Source organism: Oncorhynchus keta, unplaced genomic scaffold (assembly GCF_023373465.1).
Source record: "Oncorhynchus keta strain PuntledgeMale-10-30-2019 unplaced genomic scaffold, Oket_V2 Un_scaffold_180_pilon_pilon, whole genome shotgun sequence".
Classification (NCBI taxonomy): Eukaryota; Metazoa; Chordata; class Actinopteri; order Salmoniformes; family Salmonidae; genus Oncorhynchus; species Oncorhynchus keta.
Window position 1 is genome coordinate 97,501 of NW_026290834.1, and position 27,729 is coordinate 125,229.

The 27,729-nt window shown below is 45.1% G+C and overlaps 1 protein-coding gene across 1 annotated transcript in view; it reads right to left on the reverse strand.

Annotated features, from left to right (window-relative positions):
- Positions 1-27,729, reverse strand: part of LOC118381850 (receptor-type tyrosine-protein phosphatase beta-like) — a 147,917-nt gene that overhangs the window by 8,840 nt on the left and 111,348 nt on the right. Inside the window, exons 21-29 of the mRNA XM_052514573.1 lie at positions 25,353-25,458; positions 24,730-24,810; positions 14,971-14,988; positions 14,670-14,751; positions 14,406-14,496; positions 11,585-11,661; positions 6,534-6,668; positions 4,672-4,794; positions 3,277-3,440 (exon numbers count right to left, since the gene is read on the reverse strand). Of these exons, the coding sequence (XP_052370533.1) occupies positions 3,277-3,440; positions 4,672-4,794; positions 6,534-6,668; positions 11,585-11,661; positions 14,406-14,496; positions 14,670-14,751; positions 14,971-14,988; positions 24,730-24,810; positions 25,353-25,458 (877 nt within the window). The remainder of the gene's footprint in view (positions 1-3,276; positions 3,441-4,671; positions 4,795-6,533; positions 6,669-11,584; positions 11,662-14,405; positions 14,497-14,669; positions 14,752-14,970; positions 14,989-24,729; positions 24,811-25,352; positions 25,459-27,729) is intronic.

The following is a 27,729-nucleotide window of genomic DNA, read 5'->3' on the forward strand; positions in this document are numbered from 1 at the left end:
ATTTCTGTCTATATAGAGCTGAGGGTGGTCCAGACACCATCAGACAGGTTCATCTCATTTCTGTCTATATAGAGCTGAGGGTGGTCCAGACACCATCAGCCAGGTTCATACATTAAAAACCAAAGTCTATCAGAATTCCAGTCATTCCAATACATGTTATACCCCTTGGTCTTCAGGAATATGACTTGTTAATATGGAAGTATAGATCAGCCTAGTTGTTTAACCCGAGGCCAAACATTCCCTCATTGTGAAAAGTAACTGAGGAAGTGGCAAACATCCTGCTTATCGATCAAAACTAAGGACTTATTAGCCAGCCCTGGAGGACTGATTGGGCTCATTGATTTGAAAAAGAATGGAATGGCATAGTTTGAGCACTACTGAAAAGTGCTATTTACACGTGAAACATGCTTGGCATGTGCTGCGTTTGTTATAGGCCTGTTGTTGACCTTTTCGTTGGTGAACGCTTTGATATATTGACAATATGCAGCTGTTTTAAAGGGCAAATCCACAGATGAAACAATAACAAAATGGACACTCCGCCTCTGCTTTGGTGAAAAGGCTGAAGGACGGGCCGGGAGAAATGTAACCACTCTCAGGTTAATAGACAGAGCTATGGATGCGAGGACTGACCCTCCATGATGTCACAATGATTGTTTTAACCATTTTATGAGGCTATACTGTTTGTTTACATTCACAATGTCTACAAATATGGGGGGGGGAAACAGGCATATATTTTGGATTCTGATGGAGTGTGACAGTTGAACTAAACTCATGAGGCATTTATAAGTTATATTATTCAAGAATCAGTGGATATATACAAATATACATTTATAAATACAAAAAAGGGATGTAGCAACTACATAACGTCTCTTTAAGTCTATCCAAAGTGTGTGAGTTTGAGCGTGTGTTCATTAGGTCTATGGATTTTTTATTTTATTTATCAGCTTGAATTAGATAGAGCGATTAAAGCCCCACGTTTATTCCATAGGCTGTGATCTGCACTACAGTTGTTATTCCATAGGCTGGGATCCACACTATACAGCTGTAGGCTGATCTACAATGAGTTGTTATTCCATAGGCTGGGATCCACACTATACAGCTGTTATTCCATAGGCTGGGATCCACACTATGCAGATTCCATAGGCACTATACAGCTGTTATTCCATAGGCTGGGATCTGCACTATACAGCTGTTATTCCATAGGCTGATCCACACTATACAGCTGTTATTCTAGGCTGGGACGCCCTATACAGCTGTTATTCCATAGGCTGGGATCCACACTATACAGCTGTTATTCCATAGGCTGGGATCCACACTATACAGCTGTTATTCCATAGGCTGGGATCCACACTATACAGCTGTTATTCCATAGGCTGGGATCCACACTATACAGCACATAGGCTGGGATCTACACTATGCAGCTGTTATTCCATAGGCTGGGATCCACACTATACAGCTGTTATTCCATAGGCTGGGATCCACACTATACAGCTGTTATTCCATAGGCTGGGATCTACGCTATGCAGCTGTTATTCCATAGGCTGGGATCCACACTATACAGCTGTTATTCCATAGGCTGGGATCCACACTATACAGCTGTTATTCCATAGGCTGGGATCCACACTATGCAGCTGTTATTCCATAGGCTGGGATCCACACTATACAGCTATTATTCCATAGGCTGGGATCCACACTATACAGCTGTTATTCCATAGGCTGGGATCCACACTATGCAGCTGTTATTCCATAGGCTGGGATCCACACTATGCAGCTGTTATTCCATAGGCTGGGATCCACACTATACAGCTGTTATTCCATAGGCTGGGATCCACACTATACAGCTGTTATTCCATAGGCTGGGATCCACACTATACAGCTATTATTCCAAAGGCTGGGATCTACACTATGCAGCTGTTGCCAGAGCACGTTTTTAACTGACTGTCCACTGGTTTCAAAAACAGTGATTGACAGGCAGCTTAAACTTCTTGAATTCAACTATTATTGGGTTCAAATACACATTTAGATTTGTGAACAGCCGTCCACAACAACCATAATCTGTAAAGCACAAACAGCTAAATGAGAGAGCAGCAGTGTGATTCACATCAATGCTCTGTGTAGATATCAGTAATAAGTCATATCTGAATCGCCGTCGACGACACCACTGATGTCATCCTTTCCTCCAAGCGTTTATTCATGTTGGATAATCTTTAATGCCGAACAGCAGTCGTACCATTGGAAGACACAGCTTGGACTGTAGCCTACAAACGCCTAATCCTGCTCTTTTCCCACAATCCATCAAACACATTTGGTGTGTCATCATAGCGGTCTCTGATTGGTGGTCATCATTTGGTGTGTCATCATAGCGGTCTCTGATTGGCGGTCATCATTTGGTGTGTCATCATAGTGGTCTCTGATTGGTGGTCAGACTCTCTCAGGCGGAACAAACTTAAACTTCCACCTTTTTTCAACGCTGATTTGAATGTCATTGAGAAAACAGAGAAGTGAGAATAGATTTGTTTTATTCTCGCAAACATCTTTTTTAAATTTAAAAGTAATCCTCGAAGTAATAATCTAGTTTTTCAAAAGTATCTGATTACAATATTTTAGCTGGTAACAGATTACAGTTACTGTTTTTGTTGTAATCCCTTATATGTAGTGGATTACATGTAATCCGTTACTCCCTGCGAGGGGACGAGTCTCATGTATTTAGCTGATCAATTATTAAACCGGCCTCAATACATTTTCTCACGTTGCTGCTCTTCTCTTTGACTGACGTCTGCCAAGGGAGAAACTCTTTCTGATGGGAGATGAACCCTCTGACTCCGCTAAGTTTACATCTACACTGGTATCTACACACACACACGCACGCACACACACACACACACACACACACACACACACACACACACACACACACACACACACCTCCACACACATGCACACACACACGCACACACACACACACACGCACGCACACACACACGCACACACGCACACACACACACGCACACACACACACCCTCACACACACACACGCACACACACATGCACGCACGCACGCACACACACACACGCACACATGCACACACACACACACACACATGCACACACACACACACGCAACGCACACCAAACCACACACACACCACACGCACATGCAAAACACACACACACACACACACACACACACACACACACACACACACACACACACACACACACACACACACACACACACACACACACACACACACCGATGATGGCCCTTCCACATACCTGCAGTGAACAACGGTGGCTCCAGTGCTGGGGGCCCTGTCGATGTAGTCCCGGACGGTCCGTACGAACTCGATGAGGGACTGGGTGGTCTCGGGGACCCCGTGGTCTGGCCACACCGTGTAGTGGAAGTGTCTCACCACCCGAGGGAAGCTGGGACGACCCTCCTGAAGAGACACAAGATGAGGGATGTTCAGGACAGGAAATGCAAGGTATCTCCCTTTTGGGGGCTCCCGAGTGGCACAGCGGTCTAAGGTACTGTATCTCAGTGCAAGAGACGACACTACAGTCCCTGGTTCAAATCCAGGCTGAATCACAACCGGACGGGATTGGGAGTCCCATAGGGCGGCTCACAATTGGCCCAGCGTTGTCCGGGTTTGGCCGGGATAGGCCGTCATTGTAAATAAGAATTTGTTCTTAACTGACTTACCTGGTTAAATAAAAGGTTAAATAAAATATAAATAAATACATTTAAACATAAATAAAGTCGGACCTCCACACTAGGTCTAGAATGTACTTTGCAGATCAGGATCAGGATTGAACAGTTTTATCTGTCTTGGTACTGATGGTTTATATAAAAACAGGTCGTCCTAATGAGCTCTTCAGTTGGGCTACAGCTTTCAATAGAGTGACAGTAACAGAGAAGCTGCCATATTGTCTGCGGTGATTGTTTCTGAGGTGATTGTTTCTGAGGTGATTGTTACTGAGGTGATTGTTTCTGAGGTGATTGTTTCTGAGGTGATTGTTTCTGAGGTGATTGTTTCTGAGGTGATTGTTTCTGAGGTGATTGTTTCTGAGGTGATTGTTTCTGAGGTGATTGTTTCTGAGGTGATTGTTTCTGAGGTGATTGTTTCTGAGGTGATTGTTTCTGAGGTGATTGTTTCTGAGGTGATTGTTTCTGAGGTGATTGTTACTGAGGTGATTGTTACTGAGGTGATTGTTACTGAGGTGATTGTTACTGAGGTGATTGTTACTGAGGTGATTGTTACTGAGGTGATTGTTACTGAGGTGATTGTTTCTGAGGTGATTGTTACTGAGGTGATTGTTACTGAGGTGATTGTTTCTGAGGTGATTGTTACTGAGGTGATTGTTTCTGAGGTGATTGTTACTGAGGTGATTGTTTCTGAGGTGATTGTTTCTGAGGTGATTGTTTCTGAGGTGATTGTTACTGAGGTGATTGTTACTGAGGTGATTGTTTCTGAGGTGATTGTCACTGAGGTGATTGTTTCTGAGGTGATTGTTTCTGAGGTGATTGTTTCTGAGGTGATTGTTTCTGAGGTGATTGTTTCTGAGGGGATTGTTACTGAGGCGATTGTTTCTGAGGTGATTGTTACTGAGGTGATTGTTTCTGAGGTGATTGTTTCTGAGGTGATTGTTTCTGAGGTGATTGTTACTCACAGAGCTGATCTTGAACTCCCTGATTGTCCATTCAGCCAGGACAGACTCAGACAGCATTTGAACCACCAGGTCTCCATAGTACAGAGGCTCCCGGTCAGCCGGCCAGTAGTGGTCACACTTCACCTGGACGGGGACAACAATGGCCACGGTTAGACCATTAGATCTCTTGGTTTGTTGTCTGACTGACTGACTGGTTGATTAAGGGATTGAGCTATTTATTGAATAGTTCATTCATTTATTCATTCATTTGTTTGTTTGTTTGTTCGTCCATCCATCTATCCCCATCCATTCATCCCTCTATTCATCCATCCATCTATCCCCATCCATTCATCCCTCTATCCATCCATCCATCCATCTATCCCCATCCATTCATCCCTCTATCCATCCATCCATCTATCCCCATCCATTCATCCCTCTATCCATCCATCCATCTATCCCCATCCATTCATCCCTCTATCCATCCATCCATCTATCCCCATCCATTCATCCCTCCATCCACCCCTCTATTCATCCATCTATCCATCCATCTATCCCCATCCATTCATCCCTCTATCCATCCATCCATTCTATCCCCATCCATTCATCCCTCCATCCACCCCTCTATTCATCCATCTATAGCCATCCATTCATCCATCTATCCCCATCCATTCATCCCTCTATCCATCCATCTATCCCCAACCATTCATCCATCTATCCCCATCCATTCATCCATCTATCCCCATCCATTCATCCCTCTATCCACCCCTCTATTCATCCATCTATAGCCATCCATTCATCCATCTATCCCCATCCATTCATCCCTCTATCCATCCATCTATCCCCAACCATTAATCAATCTATCCCCATCCATTCATCCATCTATCCCCATCCATTCACCCCTCTATCCATCCATCTATCCCCATCCATTCACCCATCCAAAATGTCCCACACAAAGTAAAGTCCAATAATATCAGACTTTTTATGTCAAATCAAATTGTATTTGTCACAATGCGCCGAATACCGTAAGTGTAGACCTCACCGTGAAATGCTTACTGACAAGGTCTTAGACAACAATGCAGTTTTAAGAAATAAACTAAGGTAAAACAATAGAAACACAATAAAATGACAATAATGAGGCGATATACAGCGGATACCGGTGCCAAGTCAGTGTGCGGTGGTACAGTTTAGACGCGGTAATTTGTACATGTAGGTAGGGGTCAAGTGACTATGCATAGGTAATAAACATTGAGTAGCGGCAATTTTGGACCGAGATTTGACACTCCAGTACAGCTTGCCGTGCGGTAGCAGAGAGAACAGTCTATGACTTGGGTGACTGGAGTCTTAGACAATTTTTAGGGCCTTCCTCTGACACGGCCTGGTATAGAGGTCCTGGATGTCAGAAAGCTTGGCCCCGGTGATGTACTGAGCCATACTCACTACCATCTGTAGGACCTTACGGTCGGATGCCAAGCAGTTGCCATACCAGGCGGTGATGCAACCGGTGAGGATGCTCTCGATGGTGCAGCTGTATATGTTTTTAAGGGTCTGGGAACCCATGGCAAATATTTTCAGTCTCCTGAGGGGGAAGAGGCATTGTCTTTCCCTCGTCACGACTTCCTTGGTGTGTTTGGACCATGATAGTTTGTTGGTGATGTGAAAACCAAGGAACTGAAACTCTCAACCAGCTCCACTTCAGCCCCGTCGATGTGAATGAGGACGTGTTCGGTTAATCCCAGTCAAGCATAATGTCAAGTGCTCAATGATTTAGATTACTGACCATTATCAGGGTTCTTTAGGAACTATTTATTTCTCTGAGTCACTATGGAAACACATCAGTCACCCCCCACCCTCCCTCCCTCCCTCCCCCCGAATCTCCGACTCACCCGTCCCTTCTCGACACACTGCGTCACCATGACGACGTTGTACACGTTGTGCTCCCACACCATCCTCCAGAAGTCATCCTTGGTTCCGGGGAGAGGGCCTTGGGTGGCGATGTACTCACGGCGGAAGTTGTTCCCCTGAAACAGACAGACGGGGATCAGTCAGTCAATCAGTCGTTCAATCATGGCGCAGGAAGCCTGGTTTAGATTCAGAGCCTATATGACAAAAAAATGTATTTTGGGATGGTCTTGTAAGTTGAAACCTTATAACAGTGGGGTAAGTGTTGCAAATGCAGATTTATGCTGAAATATCACACTCTAATGAGACAAAGACAGTCTGAAATATGAACCTACAGCCACATCTCTCACTCTAATGAGACAAAGACAGTCTGAACCTACAGCCACATCTCACACTCTAATGAGACAAAGACAGTCTGAACCTACAGCCACATCTCACACTCTAATGAGACAAAGACAGTCTGAACCTACAGCCACATCTCATACTCTAATGAGACAAAGACAGTCTGAAATATGAACCTACAGCCACATCTCACACTCTAATGAGACAAAGACAGTCTGAAATATGAACCTACAGCCACATCTCACACTCTAATGAGACAAAGACAGTCTGAACCTACAGCCACATCTCACACTCTAATGAGACAAAGACAGTCTGAATCTACAGCCACATCTCACACTCTAATGAGACAAAGACAGTCTGAACCTACAGCCACATCTCAATCTAATGAGACAAAGACAGTCTGAACCTACAGCCACATCTCTCACTCTAATGAGACAAAGACAGTCTGAACCTACAGCCACATCTCATACTCTAATGAGACAAAGACAGTCTGACTCTAATGAGACAAAGACAGTCTGAACCTACAGCCACATCTCACACTCTAATGAGACAAAGACAGTCTGAACCTACAGCCACATCTCACACTCTAATGAGACAAAGACAGTCTGAACCTACAGCCACATCTCACACTCTAATGAGACAAAGACAGTCTGAACCTACAGCCACATCTCATACTCTAATGAGACAAAGACAGTCTGAACCTACAGCCACATCTCATACTCTAATGAGACAAAGACAGTCTGAACCTACAGCCACATCTCTCACTCTAATGAGACAAAGACAGTCTGAACCTACAGCCACATCTCACACTCTAATGAGACAAAGACAGTCTGAACCTACAGCCACATCTCACACTCTAATGAGACAAAGACAGTCTGAACCTACAGCCACATCTCACACTCTAATGAGACAAAGACAGTCTGAACCTACAGCCACATCTCACACTCTAATGAGACAAAGACAGTCTGAACCTACAGCCACATCTCTCACTCTAATGAGACAAAGACAGTCTGAACCTACAGCCACATCTCTCACTCTAATGAGACAAAGACAGTCTGACATATGAACCTACAGCCACATCTCACACTCTAATGAGACAAAGACAGTCTGAACCTACAGCCACATCTCACACTCTAATGAGACAAAGACAGTCTGAACCTACAGCCACATCTCACACTCTAATGAGACAAAGACAGTCTGAACCTACAGCCACATCTCACACTCTAATGAGACAAAGACAGTCTGAACCTACAGCCACATCTCATACTCTAATGAGACAAAGACAGTCTGAACCTACAGCCACATCTCACACTCTAATGAGACAAAGACAGTCTGACTAATGAGACAAAGACAGTCTGAACCTACAGCCACATCTCACACTCTAATGAGACAAAGACAGTCTGAACATACAGCCACATCTCACACTCTAATGAGACAAAGACAGTCTGAACCTACAGCCACATCTCTCACTCTAATGAGACAAAGACAGTCTGAACCTACAGCCACATCTCACACTCTAATGAGACAAAGACAGTCTGAAAATGAACCTACAGCCACATCTCACATTCTAATGAGACAAAGACAGTCTGAATCTACAGCCACATCTCTCACTCTAATGAGATAAAGACAGTCTGAACCTACAGCCACATCTCACACTCTAATGAGACAAAGACAGTCTGAATCTACAGCCACATCTCACACTCTAATGAGACAAAGACAGTCTGAACCTACAGAATCTCTACTCTAATGAGACAAAGACAGTCATCTCATCTCACACTCTAATGAGACAAAGACAGTCTGAAATATGAACCTACAGCCACATCTCACACTCTAATGAGACAAAGACAGTCTGAACCTACAGCCACATCTCACACTCTAATGAGACAAAGACAGTCTGAACCTACAGCCACATCTCACACTCTAATGAGACAAAGACAGTCTGAACCTACAGCCACATCTCACACTCTAATGAGACAAAGACAGTCTGACATATGAATCTACAGCCAGTCATCTCTCACTCTAATGAGACAAAGACAGCCACATCTCACACTCTAATGAGACAAAGACAGTCTGAACCTACAGCCACATCTCTCACTCTAATGAGACAAAGACAGTCTGAACCTACAGCCACATCTCACACTCTAATGAGACAAAGACAGTCTGAACCTACAGCCACATCTCACACTCTAATGAGACAAAGACAGTCTGAACCTACAGCCACATCTCACACTCTAATGAGACAAAGACAGTCTGAACCTACAGCCACATCTCACACTCTAATGAGACAAAGACAGTCTGAACCTACAGCCACATCTCACACTCTAATGAGACAAAGACAGTCTGAAGCCACATCTACAGCCACATCTCTCACACTCTAATGAGACAAAGACAGTCTGAACCTACAGCCACATCTCACACTCTAATGAGACAAAGACAGTCTGAACCTACAGCCACATCTCACACTCTAATGAGACAAAGACAGTCTGAATAACCTACAGCCACATCTCACACTCTAATGAGACAAAGACACAGTCTGACTGAACCTACAGCCACATCTCACACTCTAATGAGACAAAGACAGCTACAGCCACATCTCACACTCTAATGAGACAAAGACAGTCTGAATCTACAGCCACATCTCTCACTCTAATGAGACAAAGACAGTCTGAACCTACAGCCACATCTCACACTCTAATGAGACAAAGACAGTCTGAACCTACAGCCACATCTCACACTCTAATGAGACAAAGACAGTCTGAATCTACAGCCACATCTCTCACTCTAATGAGACAAAGACAGTCTGAATCTACAGAACACACTCTAACAGCCACAGTCATCTCATCTCACACTCTAATGAGACAAAGACAGTCTGCCACATCTCACACTCTAATGAGACAAAGACAGTCTGAACCTACAGCCACAGTCTCTCACACTCTAATGAGACAAAGACAGTCTGAACCTACAGCCACATCTCTCACTCTAATGAGACAAAGACAGTCTGAACCTACAGCCACATCTCACACTCTAATGAGACAAAGACAGTCTGAACCTACAGCCACATCTCACACTCTAATGAGACAAAGACAGTCTGAACCTACAGCCACATCTCACACTCTAATGAGACAAAGACAGTCTGAACCTACAGCCACATCTCTCACTCTAATGAGACAAAGACAGTCTGAACCTAGCCACATCTCACACTCTAATGAGACAAAGACAGTCTGAACCTACAGCCACATCTCACACTCTAATGAGACAAAGACAGTCTGAACCTACAGCCACATCTCACACTCTAATGAGATAAAGACAGTCTGAACCTACAGCCACATCTCACACTCTAATGAGATAAAGACAGTCTGAACCTACAGCCACATCTCACACTCTAATGAGACAAAGACAGTCTGAACCTACAGCCACATCTCACACTCTAATGAGACAAAGACAGTCTCTACAGCCACATCTCACACTCCTACAGCCACATCTCACACTCTAATGAGACAAAGACAGTCTGAACCTACAGCCACATCTCACACTCTAATGAGACAAAGACAGTCTGACATATGAACCTACAGCCACATCTCATTCTAATGAGACAAAGACAGTCTACAGCCACATCTCACACTCTAATGAGACAAAGACAGTCTGAACCTACAGCCACATCTCACACTCTAATGAGACAAAGACAGTCTGAACCTACAGCCACATCTCACACTCTAATGAGACAAAGACAGTCTGAACCTACAGCCACATCTCACACTCTAATGAGACAAAGACAGAAATGTGTTCTAAGTACCTGAAGGGAAAAGGCCAGGCCACACATAGAGAATACAGTCCCATCCTGGCATTTAAAGGTAATTTGTAACATTCCAGCTGACCTGCTCTAATGACCACTGAGGGTGTGGGTCTAACGGGGGCTCCTTAGACACCCTGGTGTCTCTGTCTGATCTAGCTGGAGAGAACACACAGGGACTAACTCATTAGTAGAGAGAGAGAGAGAGAGAGAGAGAGAGAGAGAGAGAGAGAGAGAGAGAGAGAGAGAGAGAGAGAGAGAGAGAGAGAGAGAGAGATAGATAGAGAGAGAGAGAGAGAGATAGAGAGAGAGAGAGAGAGAGAGAGAGAGAGAGAGAGAGAGAGAGAGAGAGAGAGAGAGAGAGAGAGAGTGAGTGTGTGGAGAGAGTGTGTGTGTGTGTGTGTGTCAGAAGAGAGTGTGTTAATGATAACCTCTACAGTACCCCGTACTGGGCAGCCCCCCTACAGCTCATACTGAAACCAATTACCGGATGATTGACACCAGTCACATAACTACTGTACCTTCCTACCGAATCTGTGCCCACCAAACCAGCCCCCTGTGACACACAGTAGTCCTATATGTTTTTAAGAAATCGGGTGTGATATGTCCTTGAAGGTAAAGACATGATCTGGAACTTTGGTGACTGCGAAGTATTTTTAAGAGCTCCCTCTTTGGGCTGGATGTGTCCATGTGTAGTTCATACATGCAGAAAGTACTCTGATCAGAGTTACTGTTTAACCTCTAGTAGCCGTGACCCCTAGTTTAAAAGACATGGTTTACTGGAAGCTAGTGAGCTCTACTTTCAGCTAGTGAGCGCTACGCTGACTTTCAGCTTTAGTGAGCTTTCTAGTGACTTTCAGCTAGTGAGCTCTACTTTCAGAGTGAGCTACTTTCAGAACTTACTGGTATATAACTGGCATTGATGAAGTCAGAACAGGGGTCATCCTCCAGGTAGGAGAGCTTCACTCTGGTGGAATCATCTAGAACAGAAGAGAGATGTCGTTAGTGTGTCTGACTGGGTTCTCCCTCTGAGCTAATGCCTCTAGGCATTGACTAAAGTCTTCAAGTCTTCAAGTCTTCAAGTCTTCAAGTCGTCAAGTCGTCAAGTCTTCAAGTCTTCAAGTCAAGTCTTCAAGTCTCAAGTCTTCAAGTCTTCAAGTTTCAGACGAACAAACTCATCATCTCAGTTACATTAAAGCTCTGGTAAGAAAATACTGTAAAGGTCTTGGAATCTGCACAGAGGGTTGAAGATGTTGTTGTTGCTGCATTGTGAAGCAAAATGATATTAAAGTAAGGATGCTGCTTTACTTTGTATTGAGCAGTGCCACAGATTGATAGGCCGTACTTCACTAACACCTCATACCAAGTAACCCCTGATTTAAATGAATTCACAACTGTAAACGTACATAGTTTGCTGTTTGTGAACGGCAGGCTGGTTCTCCGTTCCACAATTAGACACCTCCAATTGTATTGCCACCTGAACAAACACTTTTGAGTCCAGACCAATTATTCCAGACCAATTATTCCAGACCAATTATTCCAGACCAATTATTCCAGACCAATTATTCCAGACCAATTATTCCAGACCATTCCAGAATTATTCCATAAAGTACCAATTATTCCCAAACAGACCAATTATTCCAGACCAATTATTCCAGACCTGTAGAAAATTAGTAGACCAAATTAGAAACTGGTTTAAAGACCACTATTCCAGAGCCCTGTAGAAACTGGTATAAATTATTCCAAACAGACCCTGTAGAAACTGGTACAGACCCTATTCCAGACCAATTATTCCAGACCAATTATTCCAGACCAATTATTCCAGACCAATTTAATTAATGTGCTTGAACAACAACAAAGCAGAAACTTAACTTTGAAAAGTAAAATGCCCCGTATTCCCAAACAGAGCCCTGTAGAAACTGGTCTAAAGTAGTCCACTATTCCCAAACAGAGCCCTGTAGAAACTGGTCTAAAGTAGTCCACTATTCCCAAACAGAGCCCTGTAGAAACTGGTCTAAAGTAGTCCACTATTCCCAAACAGAGCCCTGTAGAAACTGGTCTAAAGTAGTCCACTATTCCCAAACAGAGCCCTGTAGAAACTGGTATAAAGTAGTCCACTATTCCCAAACAGAGCCCTGTAGAAACTGGTATAAAGTAGTCCACTATTCCCAAACAGAGCCCTGTAGAAACTGGTCTAAAGTAGTCCACTATTCCCAAACAGAGCCCTGTAGAAACTGGTCTAAAGTAGTCCACTATTCCCAAACAGAGCCCTGTAGAAACTGGTCTAAAGTAGTCCACTATTCCCAAACAGAGCCCTATAGAAACTGGTCTAAAGTAGTCCACTATTCCCAAACAGAGCCCTGTAGAAACTGGTCTAAAGTAGTCCACTATTCCCAAACAGAGCCCTGTAGAAACTGGTCTAAAGTAGTCCACTATTCCCAAACAGAGCCCTGTAGAAACTGGTCTAAAGTAGTCCACTATTCCCAAACAGAGCCCTGTAGAAACTGGTCTAAAGTAGTCCACTATTCCCAAACAGAGCCCTGTAGAAACTGGTATAAAGTAGTCCACTATTCCCAAACAGAGCCCTGTAGAAACTGGTATAAAGTAGTCCACTATTCCCAAACAGAGCCCTGTAGAAACTGGTATAAAGTAGTCCACTATTCCCAAACAGAGCCCTGTAGAAACTGGTATAAAGTAGTCCACTATTCCCAAACAGAGCCCTATATAAACTGGTATAAAGTAGTCCACTATTCCCAAACAGAGCCCTGTAGAAACTGGTATAAAGTAGTCCACTATTCCCAAACAGAGCCCTGTAGAAACTGGTATAAAGTAGTCCACTATTCCCAAACAGAGCCCTGTAGAAACTGGTATAAAGTAGTCCACTATTCCCAAACAGAGCCCTATATAAACTGGTCTAAAGTAGTCCACTATTCCCAAACAGAGCCCTATATAAACTGGTCTAAAGTAGTCCACTATTCCCAAACAGAGCCCTATATAAACTGGTCTAAAGTAGTCCACTATTCCCAAACAGAGCCCTGTAGAAACTGGTCTAAAGTAGTCCACTATTCCCAAACAGAGCCCTGTACTATTCCCAAACTGAGTCTAAAGTAGTCCACTATTCCCAAACAGAGCCCAGTTAAACTGGGCCGTATTGAAAATAAAGTAGTAAACTATAAAAAAAAAAAAAACAGAGCCCTGTAGAAACTGGTATAAAGTAGTCCACTATTCCCAAACAGAGCCCTGTAGAAACTGGTGCACAGTGCACTATATATAGGGACTAGGGCTCTGGTCTAAAGTAGTGCACTATATAGGGAATAGGGCTCTGGTCTAAAGTAGTGCACTATATAGGGAATAGGACTCTGGTCTAAAATAGTGCACTATATAGGGAATAGGGCCCTGGTCTAAAGTAGTGCCCTAGATAGGGAATAGGGCTCTGGTCTAAAGTAGTGCACTATATAGGGAATAGGGCTCTGGTCTAAAGTAGTGCACTATATAGGGAATAGGGCTCTGGTCTAAAGTAGTGCACTATATAGGGAATAGGGCCCTGGTCTCTCTCTCATTAATCCTTAGATCCACTCTGTGGGCTACTCACAGGGCAGGATGTTGTTGTAACGGTTCTCTCTCATTAATCCTTAGATCCACTCTGTGGGCTACTCACAGGGCAGGATGTTGTTGTAACGGTTCTCTCTCATTAATCCTTAGATCCACTCTGTGGGCTACTCACAGGGCAGGATGTTGTTGTAACGGTTCTTGCCCCTGTTCTCTGGTAGACGGGCTGCATCCAGAGGCTGGTTACGACCCACATCCTTCAGATCCTGAGGGGGAATGGAAATAATGAATGATTTAGTGAAACAGCTTATAAAGAATTGGTTTATAAACTAATAATTCAAAGTTTAAAAAACGACTTTATAAACATGTTTTTTTTGTAGATAAAGGGGGATCTCTTATCAGATAATCATTTCTGAAGTTTTTTTTAATTTTTTTTTACCTCAAACTCTTCTGACAGAAGATAGTTGGAGTCTGCCTGTAGCTTAGTGAGGTGGGATTCAAAGTGGGCTGCTTTGACGGGGCTGAGGGGAGACAGACAGACACATCTTAAATAAATGATCTACGAGAATGTAAATGATTCATGAGACTTTAAAATGTAAATGTAAAAAATTGTTTATGGAAACAGGATTTATTGTGATTTATTTAGGGCAGATAATAGCACTTGTAATGTTACTTGGTCATCCTATTTAATTCAGGATTTCTAGAGACAGAAGATAACATGGAGGGTGTAATAGACGCACCTTGAGATGCGTCGGTTGCTGAAATAAAGAGAAGTAGAGTGTAAGATTAGACGGCTGTGTTCCTGTTAAACACATTTCCTTTTATCTTGTTACACACTCCATTTTGTTTCAGCGACTAAGAGATTCAGATCTCCATTTTGTTTCAGCGACTAAGAGATTCAGATCTCCATTTTGTTTCAGCGACTAAGAGATTCAGATCTCCATTTTGTTTCAGCGACTAAGAGATTCAGATCTCCATTTTGTTTCAGCGACTAAGAGATTCAGATCTCCATTTTGTTTCAGCGACTAAGAGATTCAGATCTCCATTTTGTTTCAGCGACTAAGAGATTCAGATCTCCATTTTGTTTCAGCGACTAAGAGATTCAGATCTCCATTTTGTTTCAGCGACTAAGAGATTCAGATCTCCATTTTGTTTCAGCGACTAAGAGATTCAGAACTCCATTTTGTTTCAGCGACTAAGAGATTCAGAACTCCATTTTGTTTCAGCGACTAAGAGATTCAGATCTCCATTTTGTTTCGGCGACTAAGAGATTCAGAACTCCATTTTGTTTCAGCGACTAAGAGATTCAGAACTCCATTTTGTTTCAGCGACTAAGAGATTCAGAACTCCATTTTGTTTCGGTGACTAAGAGATTCAGAGTGCCCTCTCTCCTCACACACTAATCTTATTACTTCCTCACAGACCTACGCCACTCTGCTGAAATGACCTTTAAATTACATTTCCTCGTTTAATTGAATTGAACCTTTATTGAACCAGGTTGTCCCATTGAGGGCTGAAGACCTCTTTCACAAGAGACCTGAACATGTAATTACATTGTTTACGACAACCCTAGAAGGTTCATTCATTTCCCAGACTGTCTGTTGGTGGTGGACCTATGTTTAGAAACTGAGTGTTTGGTGCACAGACAGTGTGTTGAGGTAGACAGGAGTTCACTGTGTTGTCCATCCCCTCTCAGCAGTGAGTGACAACCCAGGGATCAATTATGATAGTCCCTCCCCTGTGTCAAGGCCTGCTGACTGATGAGTGACAACCCAGGGATCAATGATGGTAGTCCCTCCCTTGTGTCAAGGCCTGCTGACTGGTGAGTGCAAACCCAGGGATCAATGATGGTTGTTCACCAACAGAACAGAGTGGTTTAAACCCCTTCCTGTTATCGATCTGCAACAACCTAGTGGATGATTGCATCCATTATTTCAGCACAAACCCACACGCATGCACACATGAGAGCACGTAGACACACACACACACACACACATCTATTTTTAGAGACAGGGAGAATGACATCTCTCTCTGTCCCTTCACTCATACTGACAGTGTGACGATGGACAGAAAAAAATTGGATGGCATCAGAGGAGATGAGAAGAGAGAGAAGGATGGAGAGAGAGAAGGATGGAGAGAGGGAAGGATGGAGAGAGGGAAGGATGGAGAGAGAGAAGGATGGAGAGAGGGAAGGATGGAGAGAGGGAAGGATGGAGAGAGGGAAGGATGGAGAGAGAGAAGGATGGAGAGAGGGAAGGATGGAGAGAGGGAAGGATGGAGAGAGGGAAGGATGAGAGAGAGGGAAGGATGGAAGAGAGAGAAGGATGGAGAGAGGAGAAGGATGGAGAGAGGAAGGATGGAGGAGAGAGAGGGAAGGATGGAGAGAGGAAGGATGGAGAGAGAAGGAGGAAGAGGGGAGGATGGAGAGAGAAGGATGGAGAGGAAGGATGGAGAGAGAGAAGGATGGAGAGAGAGAGGAAGGATGGAGATTGAGGGAAGGATGGAGAGAGAGGAAGGATGGAGAGAGAGAAGAAGGAGGAGAGAGAGAGAGAGAAGGATGGAGAGAGGGAAGGATGGAGAGAGAGGGAAGGATGGAGAGAGAGAAGGATGAGAGAGAGGAAGGATGGAGAGAGAGAAGGATGGAGAGAGAGAAGGATGGAGAGAGAGGAAGGATGGAGAGAGAGAAGGAAGGAGGAGAGAGAGAGAGATGGAAGGATGGAGAGAGAGAAGGATGGAGAAGAGAAGGATGGAGAGAGAGAGAGGGAAGGATGAGAGAGAGAGAGAAGGATGGAGAGAGGGAAGGATGAGAGAGATGGAGAGAAGGAGAGGAGAGAGAGAGAGAAGGATGGAGAGAGGGAAGGATGGAGAGAGAGAAGGAAGGAGAGAGAGAGAAGGATGGAGAGAGGAAGGATGGAGAGAGGGAGAGAGAGAGAGGATGGAGAGAGAGAAGGATGGGAGAGAGAGATGGAGAGGAGAAGGATGGAGAGAGGAAGGAGAAGGATGGAGAGAGGGAAGGATGGAGAGAGATGGAAGGAAGGATGGAGAGAGAGAAGGAAGGATGGAGAGGGAAGGATGGATGGAGAGAGGAAGGATGGAGAGAGAGGAAGGATGGGATGGAGAGAGGGAAGGATGAGAGATGGAGAGAGAGAAGGATGGAGAGAGAGAAGGAGAGAGAGAGAAGGATGGAGAGAAGGAGAAGGAAGGATGGAGAGAGGGAAGGATGGAGAGAGAGAAGGATGGAGAGAGAGAAGGATGGAGAGAGGGAAGGATGGAGAGAGGGAAGGATGGAGAGAGGGAAGGATGGAGAGAGAGAAGGATGAGAGAGAGGGAAGGATGGAGAGAGAAGGAAGGATGGAGAGAGAGAGAAGGATGGAGAGGGAAGGATGGAGAGAGGAAGGATGAGAGAGAGGAAGGAAGGATGGAGAGAGAGAAGGATGGAGAGAGGGAAGGATGGGAGAAGGATGGAGAGAGAAGGATGGAGAGAGAGAGAGAAGGATGGAGAGAGAGGAAGGATGGAGAGAGAGGAAGGATGGAGAGAGGGAAGGATGGAGAGAGAAGGATGGAGAAGGATGGAGAAGGAAGGATGGAGAGAAGGATGGAGAGAGGGAAGGATGGAGAGAGAGAAGGATGGAGAGAGAGAGAGAAGGATGAGAGAGAGGAAGGATGGAGAGAGGGAAGGATGGAGAGAGAGAAGGATGGAAGGATGGAGAGAGAGAAGGATGGAGAGAGAGAAGGATGGAGGATGGAGGGAAGGATGGAGAGAGAGAAGGATGGAGAGAGAGAAGGATGGAGAGAGAGAAGGATGGAGAGAGAGAAGGATGGAGAGAGAGAAGGATGGAGAGAGAGAAGGATGGAGAGAGAGAAGGATGGAGAGAGAGAAGGATGGAGAGAGAGAAGGATGGAGGGAAGGAGAGAGAAGGATGGAGGGAAGGATGGAGAGAGAGAAGGATGGAGAGAGAGGAAGAGGATGGAGAGAGAGGGAAGGATGGAGAGAGAGAAGGATGGAGAGGAAGGAGAGAGAGAGAAGGATGGAGAGAGAGAAGGATGGAGAGATGGGAAGGATGGAGAGAGGGAAGGATGGAGAGAGGAAGGATGGGAGAGGGGAAGGATGGAGAGAGAGAAGGATGGAGAGAGAAGGATGGAGAGAGGAAGGATGGAGAGAGGGAAGGATGGAGAGAGGGAAGGATGGAGAGAGGAAGGATGGAGAGAGAGAGAAGGATGGAGAGAGAGAAGGAAGGATGGAAGGATGGAGAGAGAAGGATGGAGAGAGGATGGATGGAGAGAGGAAGGATGGAGAGAGAGAAGGATGGAGAGAGAGAAGGATGGAGAGAGGGAAGGATGGAGAGAGAGAAGGATGGAGGATGGAAGGATGGAGAGAGAGAAGGAAGGATGGAGAGAGGGAAGGATGGAGAGATGGAAGGATGGAGAGAGGAAGGATGGAGAGAGAGAAGGATGGAGAGATGGAAGGATGGAGAGAGAGAGAAGGATGGAGAGAGGGAAGGATGGAGAGAGGAAGGATGGAGGGAAGGATGGAGAGAGAAGGATGGAGAGAGGAAGGATGGAGATGGAAGGATGGAGAGATGGAAGGATGGAGAGATGGAAGGATGGAGAGAGGGAAGGATGGAGAGATGGAAGGATGGAGAGATGGAAGGATGGAGAGAGGGAAGGATGGAGAGAGGAAGGATGGAGGAGAGAGAGGAAGGATGGAGAGAGGGAAGGATGGGAGAAGGATGGAGAGAGGGAAGGATGGAGAGAGAGAAGGATGGAGAGAGAGAAGGATGGAGAGAGAGAGATGGATGGAGAGAGGGAAGGATGGAGAGATGGAAGGATGGAGAGAGAGAGAGAAGGATGGAGAGAGGGAAGGATGGAGAGAGGGAAGGATGGAGAGAGAGAAGGATGGAGAGAGAGAGAGAAGGATGAGAGAGGGAAGGATGGAGAGAGAGAAGGATGGAGAGAGAGAAGGATGGAGAGAGAGAGAGAAGGATGGAGAGAGGGAAGGATGGAGAGATGGAAGGATGGAGAGAGGGAAGGATGGAGAGATGGAAGGATGGAGAGAGAGAGAGAAGGATGGAGAGAGAGAAGGATGGAGAGAGGGAAGGATGGAGAGAGGGAAGGATGGAGAGAGGGAAGGATGGAGAGAGGAAGGATGGAGACATGGAGAGAAGGAAGGATGGAGAGAGAAGGATGGAGAGATGGAAGGATGGAGAGAGGGAAGGATGGAGAGATGGAAGGATGGAGAGAGAGAGGAAGGATGGAGAGATGGAAGGATGGAGAGAGAGAGAGAAGGATGGAGAGAGGGAAGGATGGAGAGAGAGAAGGATGGAGAGAGGGAAGGATGGAGAGATGGAAGGATGGAGAGAGAGAGAGAAGGATGGAGAGAGAGAGAGAAGGATGGAGAGAGAGAGAGAAGGAGAGAGAGAAGGATGGAGAGAGAGAGAAGGATGGAGAGAGGGAAGGATGGAGAGAGAGAAGGATGGAGAGAGGGAAGGATGGAGAGATGGAAGGATGGAGAGAGGGAAGGATGGAGAGATGGAGAGATGGAAGGATGGAGAGATGGAAGGATGGAGAGAGGGAACATGGAGAGATGGAAGGATGGAGAGATGGAAGGATGGAGAGAGGGAAGGATGGAGAGAGGGAACATGGAGAGATGGAAGGATGGAGAGAGGGAAGGAAGGAAGGATGGAAGGATGGAGAGATGGAAGGATGGAGAGAAGGATGGAGAGAGAGAAGGATGGAGAGAGGGAAGGATGGAGAGAGAGAAGGATGGAGAGATGGAAGGATGGAGAGATGGAAGGATGGAGAGAGGGAAGGATGGAGAGAGGGAACATGGAGAGAGGGAAGGATGGAGAGATGGAAAGAGGGAAGGATGGAGAGATGGAAGGATGGAGAGAGAGAAGGATGGAGAGATGGAAGGATGGAGAGAGGGAAGATGGAGAGATGGAAGGATGGAGAGATGGAAGGATGGAGAGAGGGAAGGATGGAAGGATGGAGAGATGGAAGGATGGAGAGAGAGAAGGATGGAGAGAGAGAAGGATGGAGAGAGGGAAGGATGGAGAGAGAGAAGGATGGAGAGATGGAAGGATGGAGAGATGGAAGGATGGAGAGAGGGAAGGATGGAGAGATGGAAAGAGGGAAGGATGGAGAGAGGGAAGGATGGAGAGAGGGAAGGATGGAGAGATGGAGAGATGGAGAGAGGGAAGGATGGAGAGATGGAGAGATGGAGAGAGGGAAGGATGGAGAGATGGAGAGATGGAGAGAGGGAAGGATGGAGAGATGGAGAGATGGAGAGAGGGAAGGATGGAGAGATGGAGAGATGGAGAGAGGGAAGGATGGAGAGATGGAGAGATGGAGAGAGGGAAGGATGGAGAGATGGAGAGATGGAGAGAGGGAAGGATGGAGAGATGGAGAGATGGAGAGAGGGAAGGATGGAGAGATGGAGAGATGGAGAGAGGGAAGGATGGAGAGATGGAAGGATGGAGAGATGGAAGGATGGAGAGAGGGAAGGATGGAGAGATGGAGAGATGGAGAGATGGAAAGAGGGAAGGATGGAGAGATGGAAGGATGGAGGGATGGAGAGATGGAAGGATGGAGAGAGGGAAGGATGGAGAGAGGGAACATGGAGAGATGGAAAGAGGGAAGGATGGAGAGATGGAGAGATGGAGGGATGGAGAGATGGAAGGATGGAGAGAGAGAGAAGGATGGAGAGAGGGAAGGATGGAGAGAGAGAGAAGGATGGAGAGAGGGAAGGATGGAGAGAGGGAAGGATGGAGAGATGGAAGGATGGAGGGATGGAAGGATGGAAAGATGGAGGGATGGAGAGAGGGAAGGATGGAGAGATGGAGAGATGGAGAGAGGGAAGGATGGAAAGATGGAGGGATGGAGAGAGGGAAGGATGGAGAGATGGAAGGATGGAGAGATGGCCTCATTCTGTCATTACATGTCTAATCAATGAACTGCTAGTCCTTCTCTCTGCTCTGATCCCCATGTCAATCACTGGTTTTAAGTCATGTATATTTCAGCAGTGCTCTTTGTGATCTCTTTTCTCTGTCAGTCACTCGTTGGAAGGACGAGGAGGGAGGCAGTGACTTCAGTATTTGCTCGTCACTCCTTCAGTCTCAAGTAATGTCTTTCCTATAACAGTGACTTCAGTATTTGCTCGTCACTCCTTCAGTCTCAAGTAATGTCTTTCCTATAACAGTGACTTCAGTATTTGCTCGTCACTCCTTCAGTCTCAAGTAATGTCTTTCCTATAATCTTCACTACAATGCAATGACACATGAAGACAAGTTTGTCTCTAGGTGCTTCTAAACTCAAGGAGCATACAGTTGTATTGAACAACTTATTATGATTCAGACGTTGTAATCAGACATTAAAATCAGATGTTGAAATCAGACGTTGAACTCAGACATTAAAATCAGACATTAAAATCAGACGTTGAAATCAGACATTAAAATCAGACGTTGAAATCAGACGTTGAAATCAGACATTAAAATCAGACGTTGAAATCAGACATTAAAATCAGACGTTGAAATCAGACATTAAAATCAGACGTTGAAATCAGACATTAAAATCAGACGTTGAAATCAGACGTTGAAATCAGACGTTGAAATCAGACATTAAAATCAGACGTTGAAATCAGACATTAAAATCAGACGTTGAAATCAGACGTTGAAATCAGACGTTGAAATCAGACATTAAAATCAGACGTTGAAATCAGACATTAAAATCAGACGTTGAAATCAGACATTAAAATCAGACGTTGAAATCAGACGTTGAAATCAGACGTTGAAATCAGACGTTGAAATCGGACGTTGAAATCGGACATTAAAATCAGACGTTGAAATCAGACATTCAAATCAGACATTCAAATCAGACGTTGAAATCGGACATTAAAATCAGACGTTGAAATCAGACGTTGAAATCAGACATTAAAATCAGACGTTGAAATCAGACATTGAAATCAGACGTTGAAATCAGACGTTGAAATCAGACATTAAAATCAGACGTTGAAATCAGACATTAAAATCAGACGTTGAAATCGGACATTAAAATCAGACGTTGAAATCAGATATTATAATCATCTTTATAAACATGTCCTCAGCAGGGATATAAAGAGACACTGAATATGCAGCCTGACCTCCTCTGGCAGACCATTCCAAAGTCTAGGGGCCCTAATTGCAAATTGTTTTCAACCTGGACTTTGGAATGGTCAACAGTGCCCTGCTAGAGGATCTCAGGCTGTGTCCTGGCTCATAGGGAGATGAATGGTCAACAGTGCCCTGCTAGAGGATCTCAGTCTGTGTCCTGGCTCATAGGGAGATGAATGGTCAACAGTGCCCTGCTAGAGGATCTCAGGCTGTGTCCTGGCTCATAGGGAGATGAATGGTCAACAGTGCCCTGCTAGAGGATCTCAGGCTGTGTCCTGGCTCATAGGGAGATGAATGGTCAACAGTGCCCTGCTAGAGGATCTCAGGCTGTGTCCTGGCTCATAGGGAGATGAATGGTCAACAGTGCCCTGCTAGAGGATCTCATGCTGTGTCCTGGCTCATAGGGAGATGAATGGTCAACAGTGCCCTGCCAAAGGATCTCAGTCTGTGTCCTGGCTCATAGGGAGATGAATGGTCAACAGTGCCCTGCTAGAGGATCTCAGGCTGTGTCCTGGCTCATAGGGAGATGAATGGTCAACAGTGCCCTGCTAGAGGATCTCAGGCTGTGTCCTGGCTCATAGGGAGATGAATGGTCAACAGTGCCCTGCTAGAGGATCTCATGCTGTGTCCTGGCTCATAGGGAGATGAATGGTCAACAGTGCCCTGCCAAAGGATCTCAGTCTGTGTCCTGGCTCATAGGGAGATGAATGGTCAACAGTGCCCTGCTAGAGGATCTCAGGCTGTGTCCTGGCTCATAGGGAGATGAATAGAGGATCTCAGGCTGTGTCCTGGCTCATAGGGAGATGAATGGTCAACAGTGCCCTGCAGGCTGTGTCCTGGCTCATAGGGAGAGAGGATCTCATGCTGTGTCCTGGCTCATAGGGAGATGAATGGTCAACAGTGCCCTGCCAAAGGATCTCAGTCTGTGTCCTGGCTCATAGGGAGATGAATGGTCAACAGTGCCCTGCTAGAGGATCTCAGGCTGTGTCCTGGCTCATAGGGAGATGAATGGTCAACAGTGCCCTGCCAAAGGATCTCAGTCTGTGTCCTGGCTCATAGGGAGATGAATGGTCAACAGTGCCCTGCTAGAGGATCTCATGCTGTGTCCTGGCTCATAGGGAGATGAATGGTCAACAGTGCCCTGCCAAAGGATCTCATGCTGTGTCCTGGCTCATAGGGAGATGAATGGTCAACAGTGCCCTGCTAGAGGATCTCAGGCTGTGTCCTGGCTTATAGAGAGATGAATGGTCAACAGTGCCCTGCTAGAGGATCTCAGGCTGTGTCCTGGCTCATAGGGAGATGAATGGTCAACAGTGCCCTGCTAGAGGATCTCAGGCTGTGTCCTGGCTCATAGGGAGATGAATGGTCAACAGTGCCCTGCTAGGGGATCTCAGGCTGTGTCCTGGCTCATAGGGAGATGAATGGTCAGAGATATAGGCTGAGGCTAAACCAAACCTAGCCTTTAAAATGTGATTAATACAAGGTTACTATCTATTCTAAAAGTGACTGGTAGCTAGTTTAGAGAAACTAGATGAGGTGTGATATGGTTCCATTTCCTGGTGCCTGTTAAAAGCCGAGCTGCAGGGGACTGGCACATGTACACATAGAGTTACAGTAATCTAGGCATGAGGCAATACAAGCATGTAGAAGTTCCTCCAAAACAGTGGCTGAGATAAAAGACTTGACATTAGCGAGCTTGGTCACTGGATAAGGGTAGCTATGCTACCTTGGTCACTGGTGAAGGGTAGCTACGCTAGCTTAGTCACTGGTGAAAGGTAGCTACACTAGCTTGGTCATTGGTGAAGGGTAGCTACGCAAGCTTAGTCACTGGTGAAAGGTAGCTAAACTAGCTTGGTCACTGGATAAGGGTAGCTACGCTAGCTTGGTCATTGGTGAAGGGTAGCTATGCTAGGTTGGTCACTGGTGAAAGGTAGCTTGCAAGCTTAGTCACTGGTGAAGGGTAGCTATGCTAGCTTGGTCAATGGTGAAGGGTAGCTATGCTAGCTTGGTCAATGGTGAAGGGTAGCTACACGAGCTTGGTCTATGGTGAAGGGTAGCTATGCTAGTTTGGTCAATGGTGAAGGGTAGCTACACGAGCTTGGTCTATGGTGAAGGGTAGCTACACGAGCTTGGTCTATGGTGAAGGGTAGCTATGCTAGTTTGGTCAATGGTGAAGGGTAGCTACACGAGCTTGGTCTATGGTGAAGGGTAGCTATGCTAGTTTGGTCACTGGGTCTGATTGGTAAATAGACCTGCGTGTTTTCCACCTACCAGAGAACCTGAATGTTAAGATTGCGGATGACGTCACCAAGGGGAAGCGTATAAAGACAAAAAGGGTTATGTGTGTCTCACCTTCTGACTCCAACGTACATCCCTGATGTAGGCCCCTGCTTCCACATGCTCATCCGTACCACTGGGCTTTCCTGTACTGCCCTGTGTACACACAACCATGCAATCAATTCAACTATAAATCAATATCTTTTTTTAACCCAATTTGTAAAATTGTATTAGATTTGCCCGAATGGGTAGCACAATGCACAACACACAACACACACGAACACGCACAGGCACGCACTACAGTACGTCTGTCCAGCAGCAAATGACTCATTCTTCAGTCATTTATACATAATTCCTAATTACACAGTCGTTAGCATGACACATGATAGGTTCTGGACTCTACAATAAGGTTAGACATCATTGGTAGACTGAGTTTGAGGATGCCGATCATTAGAGCTCCAGCTTACTTCCTGTCTAAATAACAAACAGAAACATTATTTACTGTCTAATAGTTCAAGACACGTGAAAATATGCATCTAGATGTGAGTTCCAGCGTTATTTTTGTTTCGTGTCCCCAAACGCGTGTCAAACTGTGTTAACCCACTGAGCTAAAGCCTAGGCATTATCCCAGAGAGGTAACGCAGGTCTTCAGGTCTCAGGCAAGGTGAAACATCCCAGTCCCGGGACGAGACACTCACACTTTACGGATTCTCTGCCTGTAGACGAGGAGGGAGATGACGGCGATCAACATTCCGATGAGGAACATTCCGGCGCTGATGCCCTCGATGACTCCGCTGAGGGGCTCTGGGAGAGAAAACAATAACACACAAACAACCATGAATAAAACCCCTTACTGTGACTATAGTAGTAAAACCCCTTACTGTGACTATAGTAGTAAAACCCCTTACTGTGACTATAGTAGTAAAACCCCTTACTGTGACTATAGTAGTAAAACCCCTTACTGTGACTATAGTAGTAAAACCCCTTACTGTGACTATAGTAGTAAAACCCCTTACTGTGACTATAGTAGTAAAACCCTTACTGTGACTGTGACTATAGCAGTAAAACACCTTACTGTGACTATAGTAGTAAAACCCCTTACTGTGACTACAGTAGTAAAACCCCTTACTGTGACTATAGTAGTAAAACCCCTTACTGTGACTATAGTAATAAACCCCTTACTGTGACTCTGACTATAGTAGTAAAAACCCCTTACTGTGACTATAGTAATAAAACCCCTTACTGTGACTGTGACTACAGTAGTAAAACCCATTACTGTGACTATAGCAGTAAAACCCCTTACTGTGACTATACTAGTAAAACCCCTTACTGTGACTATAGTAATAAATCCCCTTACTGTGACAGTGACTATAGTAATAAACCCCTTACTGTGACTATAGTAGTAAAACCCCTTACTGTGACTATAGTAATAAACCCCTTACTGTGACTATAGTAGTAAATCCTCTTACTGTGACTATAGTAGTAAAACCCCTTACTGTGACTATAGTAGTAAATCCTCTTACTGTGACTATAGTAGTAAATCCTCTTACTGTGACTATAGTAGTAAACCCCTTACTGTGACTATAGTAATAAAACCCCTTACTGTGACTATAGCAGTAAAACCCTTACTGTGACTATAGTAGTAAAACCCCTTACTGTGACTATAGTAATAAAACCCCTTACTGTGACTATAGCAGTAAAACCCCTTACTGTGACTATAGTAGTAAAACCCCTTACTGTGACTATAGTAATAAAACCCCTTACTGTGACTATAGTAGTAAATCAAATCAAATCAAATTTTATTTGTCACATACACATGGTTAGCAGATGTTAATGCGAGTGTAGCGAAATGCTTGTGCTTCTAGTTCCGACAATGCAGTAATAACCAACAAGTAATCTAACTAACAATTCCAAAACTACTGTCTTATACACAGTGTAAGGGGATAAGGAATATGTACATAAGGATATATGAATGAGTGATGGTACAGAGCAGCATAGGCAAGATACAGTAGAGGAGTATCGGTATTGGTATTGAGTGGTATTGAGTACAGTATATACATATGAGATGAGTATGTAAACAAAGTGGCATAGTTAAAGTGGCTAGTGATACATGTATTACATAAGGATGCAGTCGATGATATAGAGTACAGTATATACGTATGCATATGAGATTAATAATGTAGGGTAAGTAACATTATATAAGGTAGCATTGTTTAAAGTGGCTAGTGATATATTTACATCATTTCCCATCAATTCCCATTATTAAAGTGGCTGGAGTTGAGTCAGTGTCATGGCAGCAGCCACTCAATGTTAGTGGTGGCTGTTTAACAGTCTGATGGCCTTGAGATAGAAGCTGTTTTTCAGTCTCTCGGTCCCAGCTTTGATGCACCTGTAACTGACCTCGCCTTCTGGATGATAGCGGGGTGAACAGGCAGTGGCTTGGGTGGTTGATGTCCTTGATGATCTTTATGGCCTTCCTGTAACATCGGGTGGTGTAGGTGTCCTGGAGGGCAGGTAGTTTGCCCCCGGTGATGCGTTGTGCAGACCTCACCCCTCTGGAGACTTGCGGTTGAGGGCGGAGCATGCCGTACCAGGCGGTGATACAGCCCTCCAGGATGCTCTCGATTGTGCATCTGTAGAAGTTTATGAGTGCTTTTGGTGACAAGCCGTAAAAATTTCTTCAGCCTCCTGAGGTTGAAAACCCCTTCACGATGCTGTCTGTGTGAGTGGACCAATTCAGTTTGTCTCTGATGTGTGAAATGCCGAGGAACTTAAAAACCCTCTCCACTACTGTTCCATGACTATAGGGGTGTTCCCTCTGCTGTTTCCTGAAGTCCACAATCATCTCCTTAGTTTTGTGACGTTGAGTGTGAGGTTATTTTCCTGACACCACACTCCGAGGGCCCTCACCTCCTCCCTGTAGGCCGTCTCGACGTTGTTGGTAATCAAGCCTACCACTGTTGTGTCGTCCGCAAACTTGATGATTGAGTTGAGGCGTGCATGGCCACGCAGTCGTGGGTGAACAGGGAGTACAGGAGAGGGCTAAACCCCTTACTGGGACTATAGTGTTGAGGA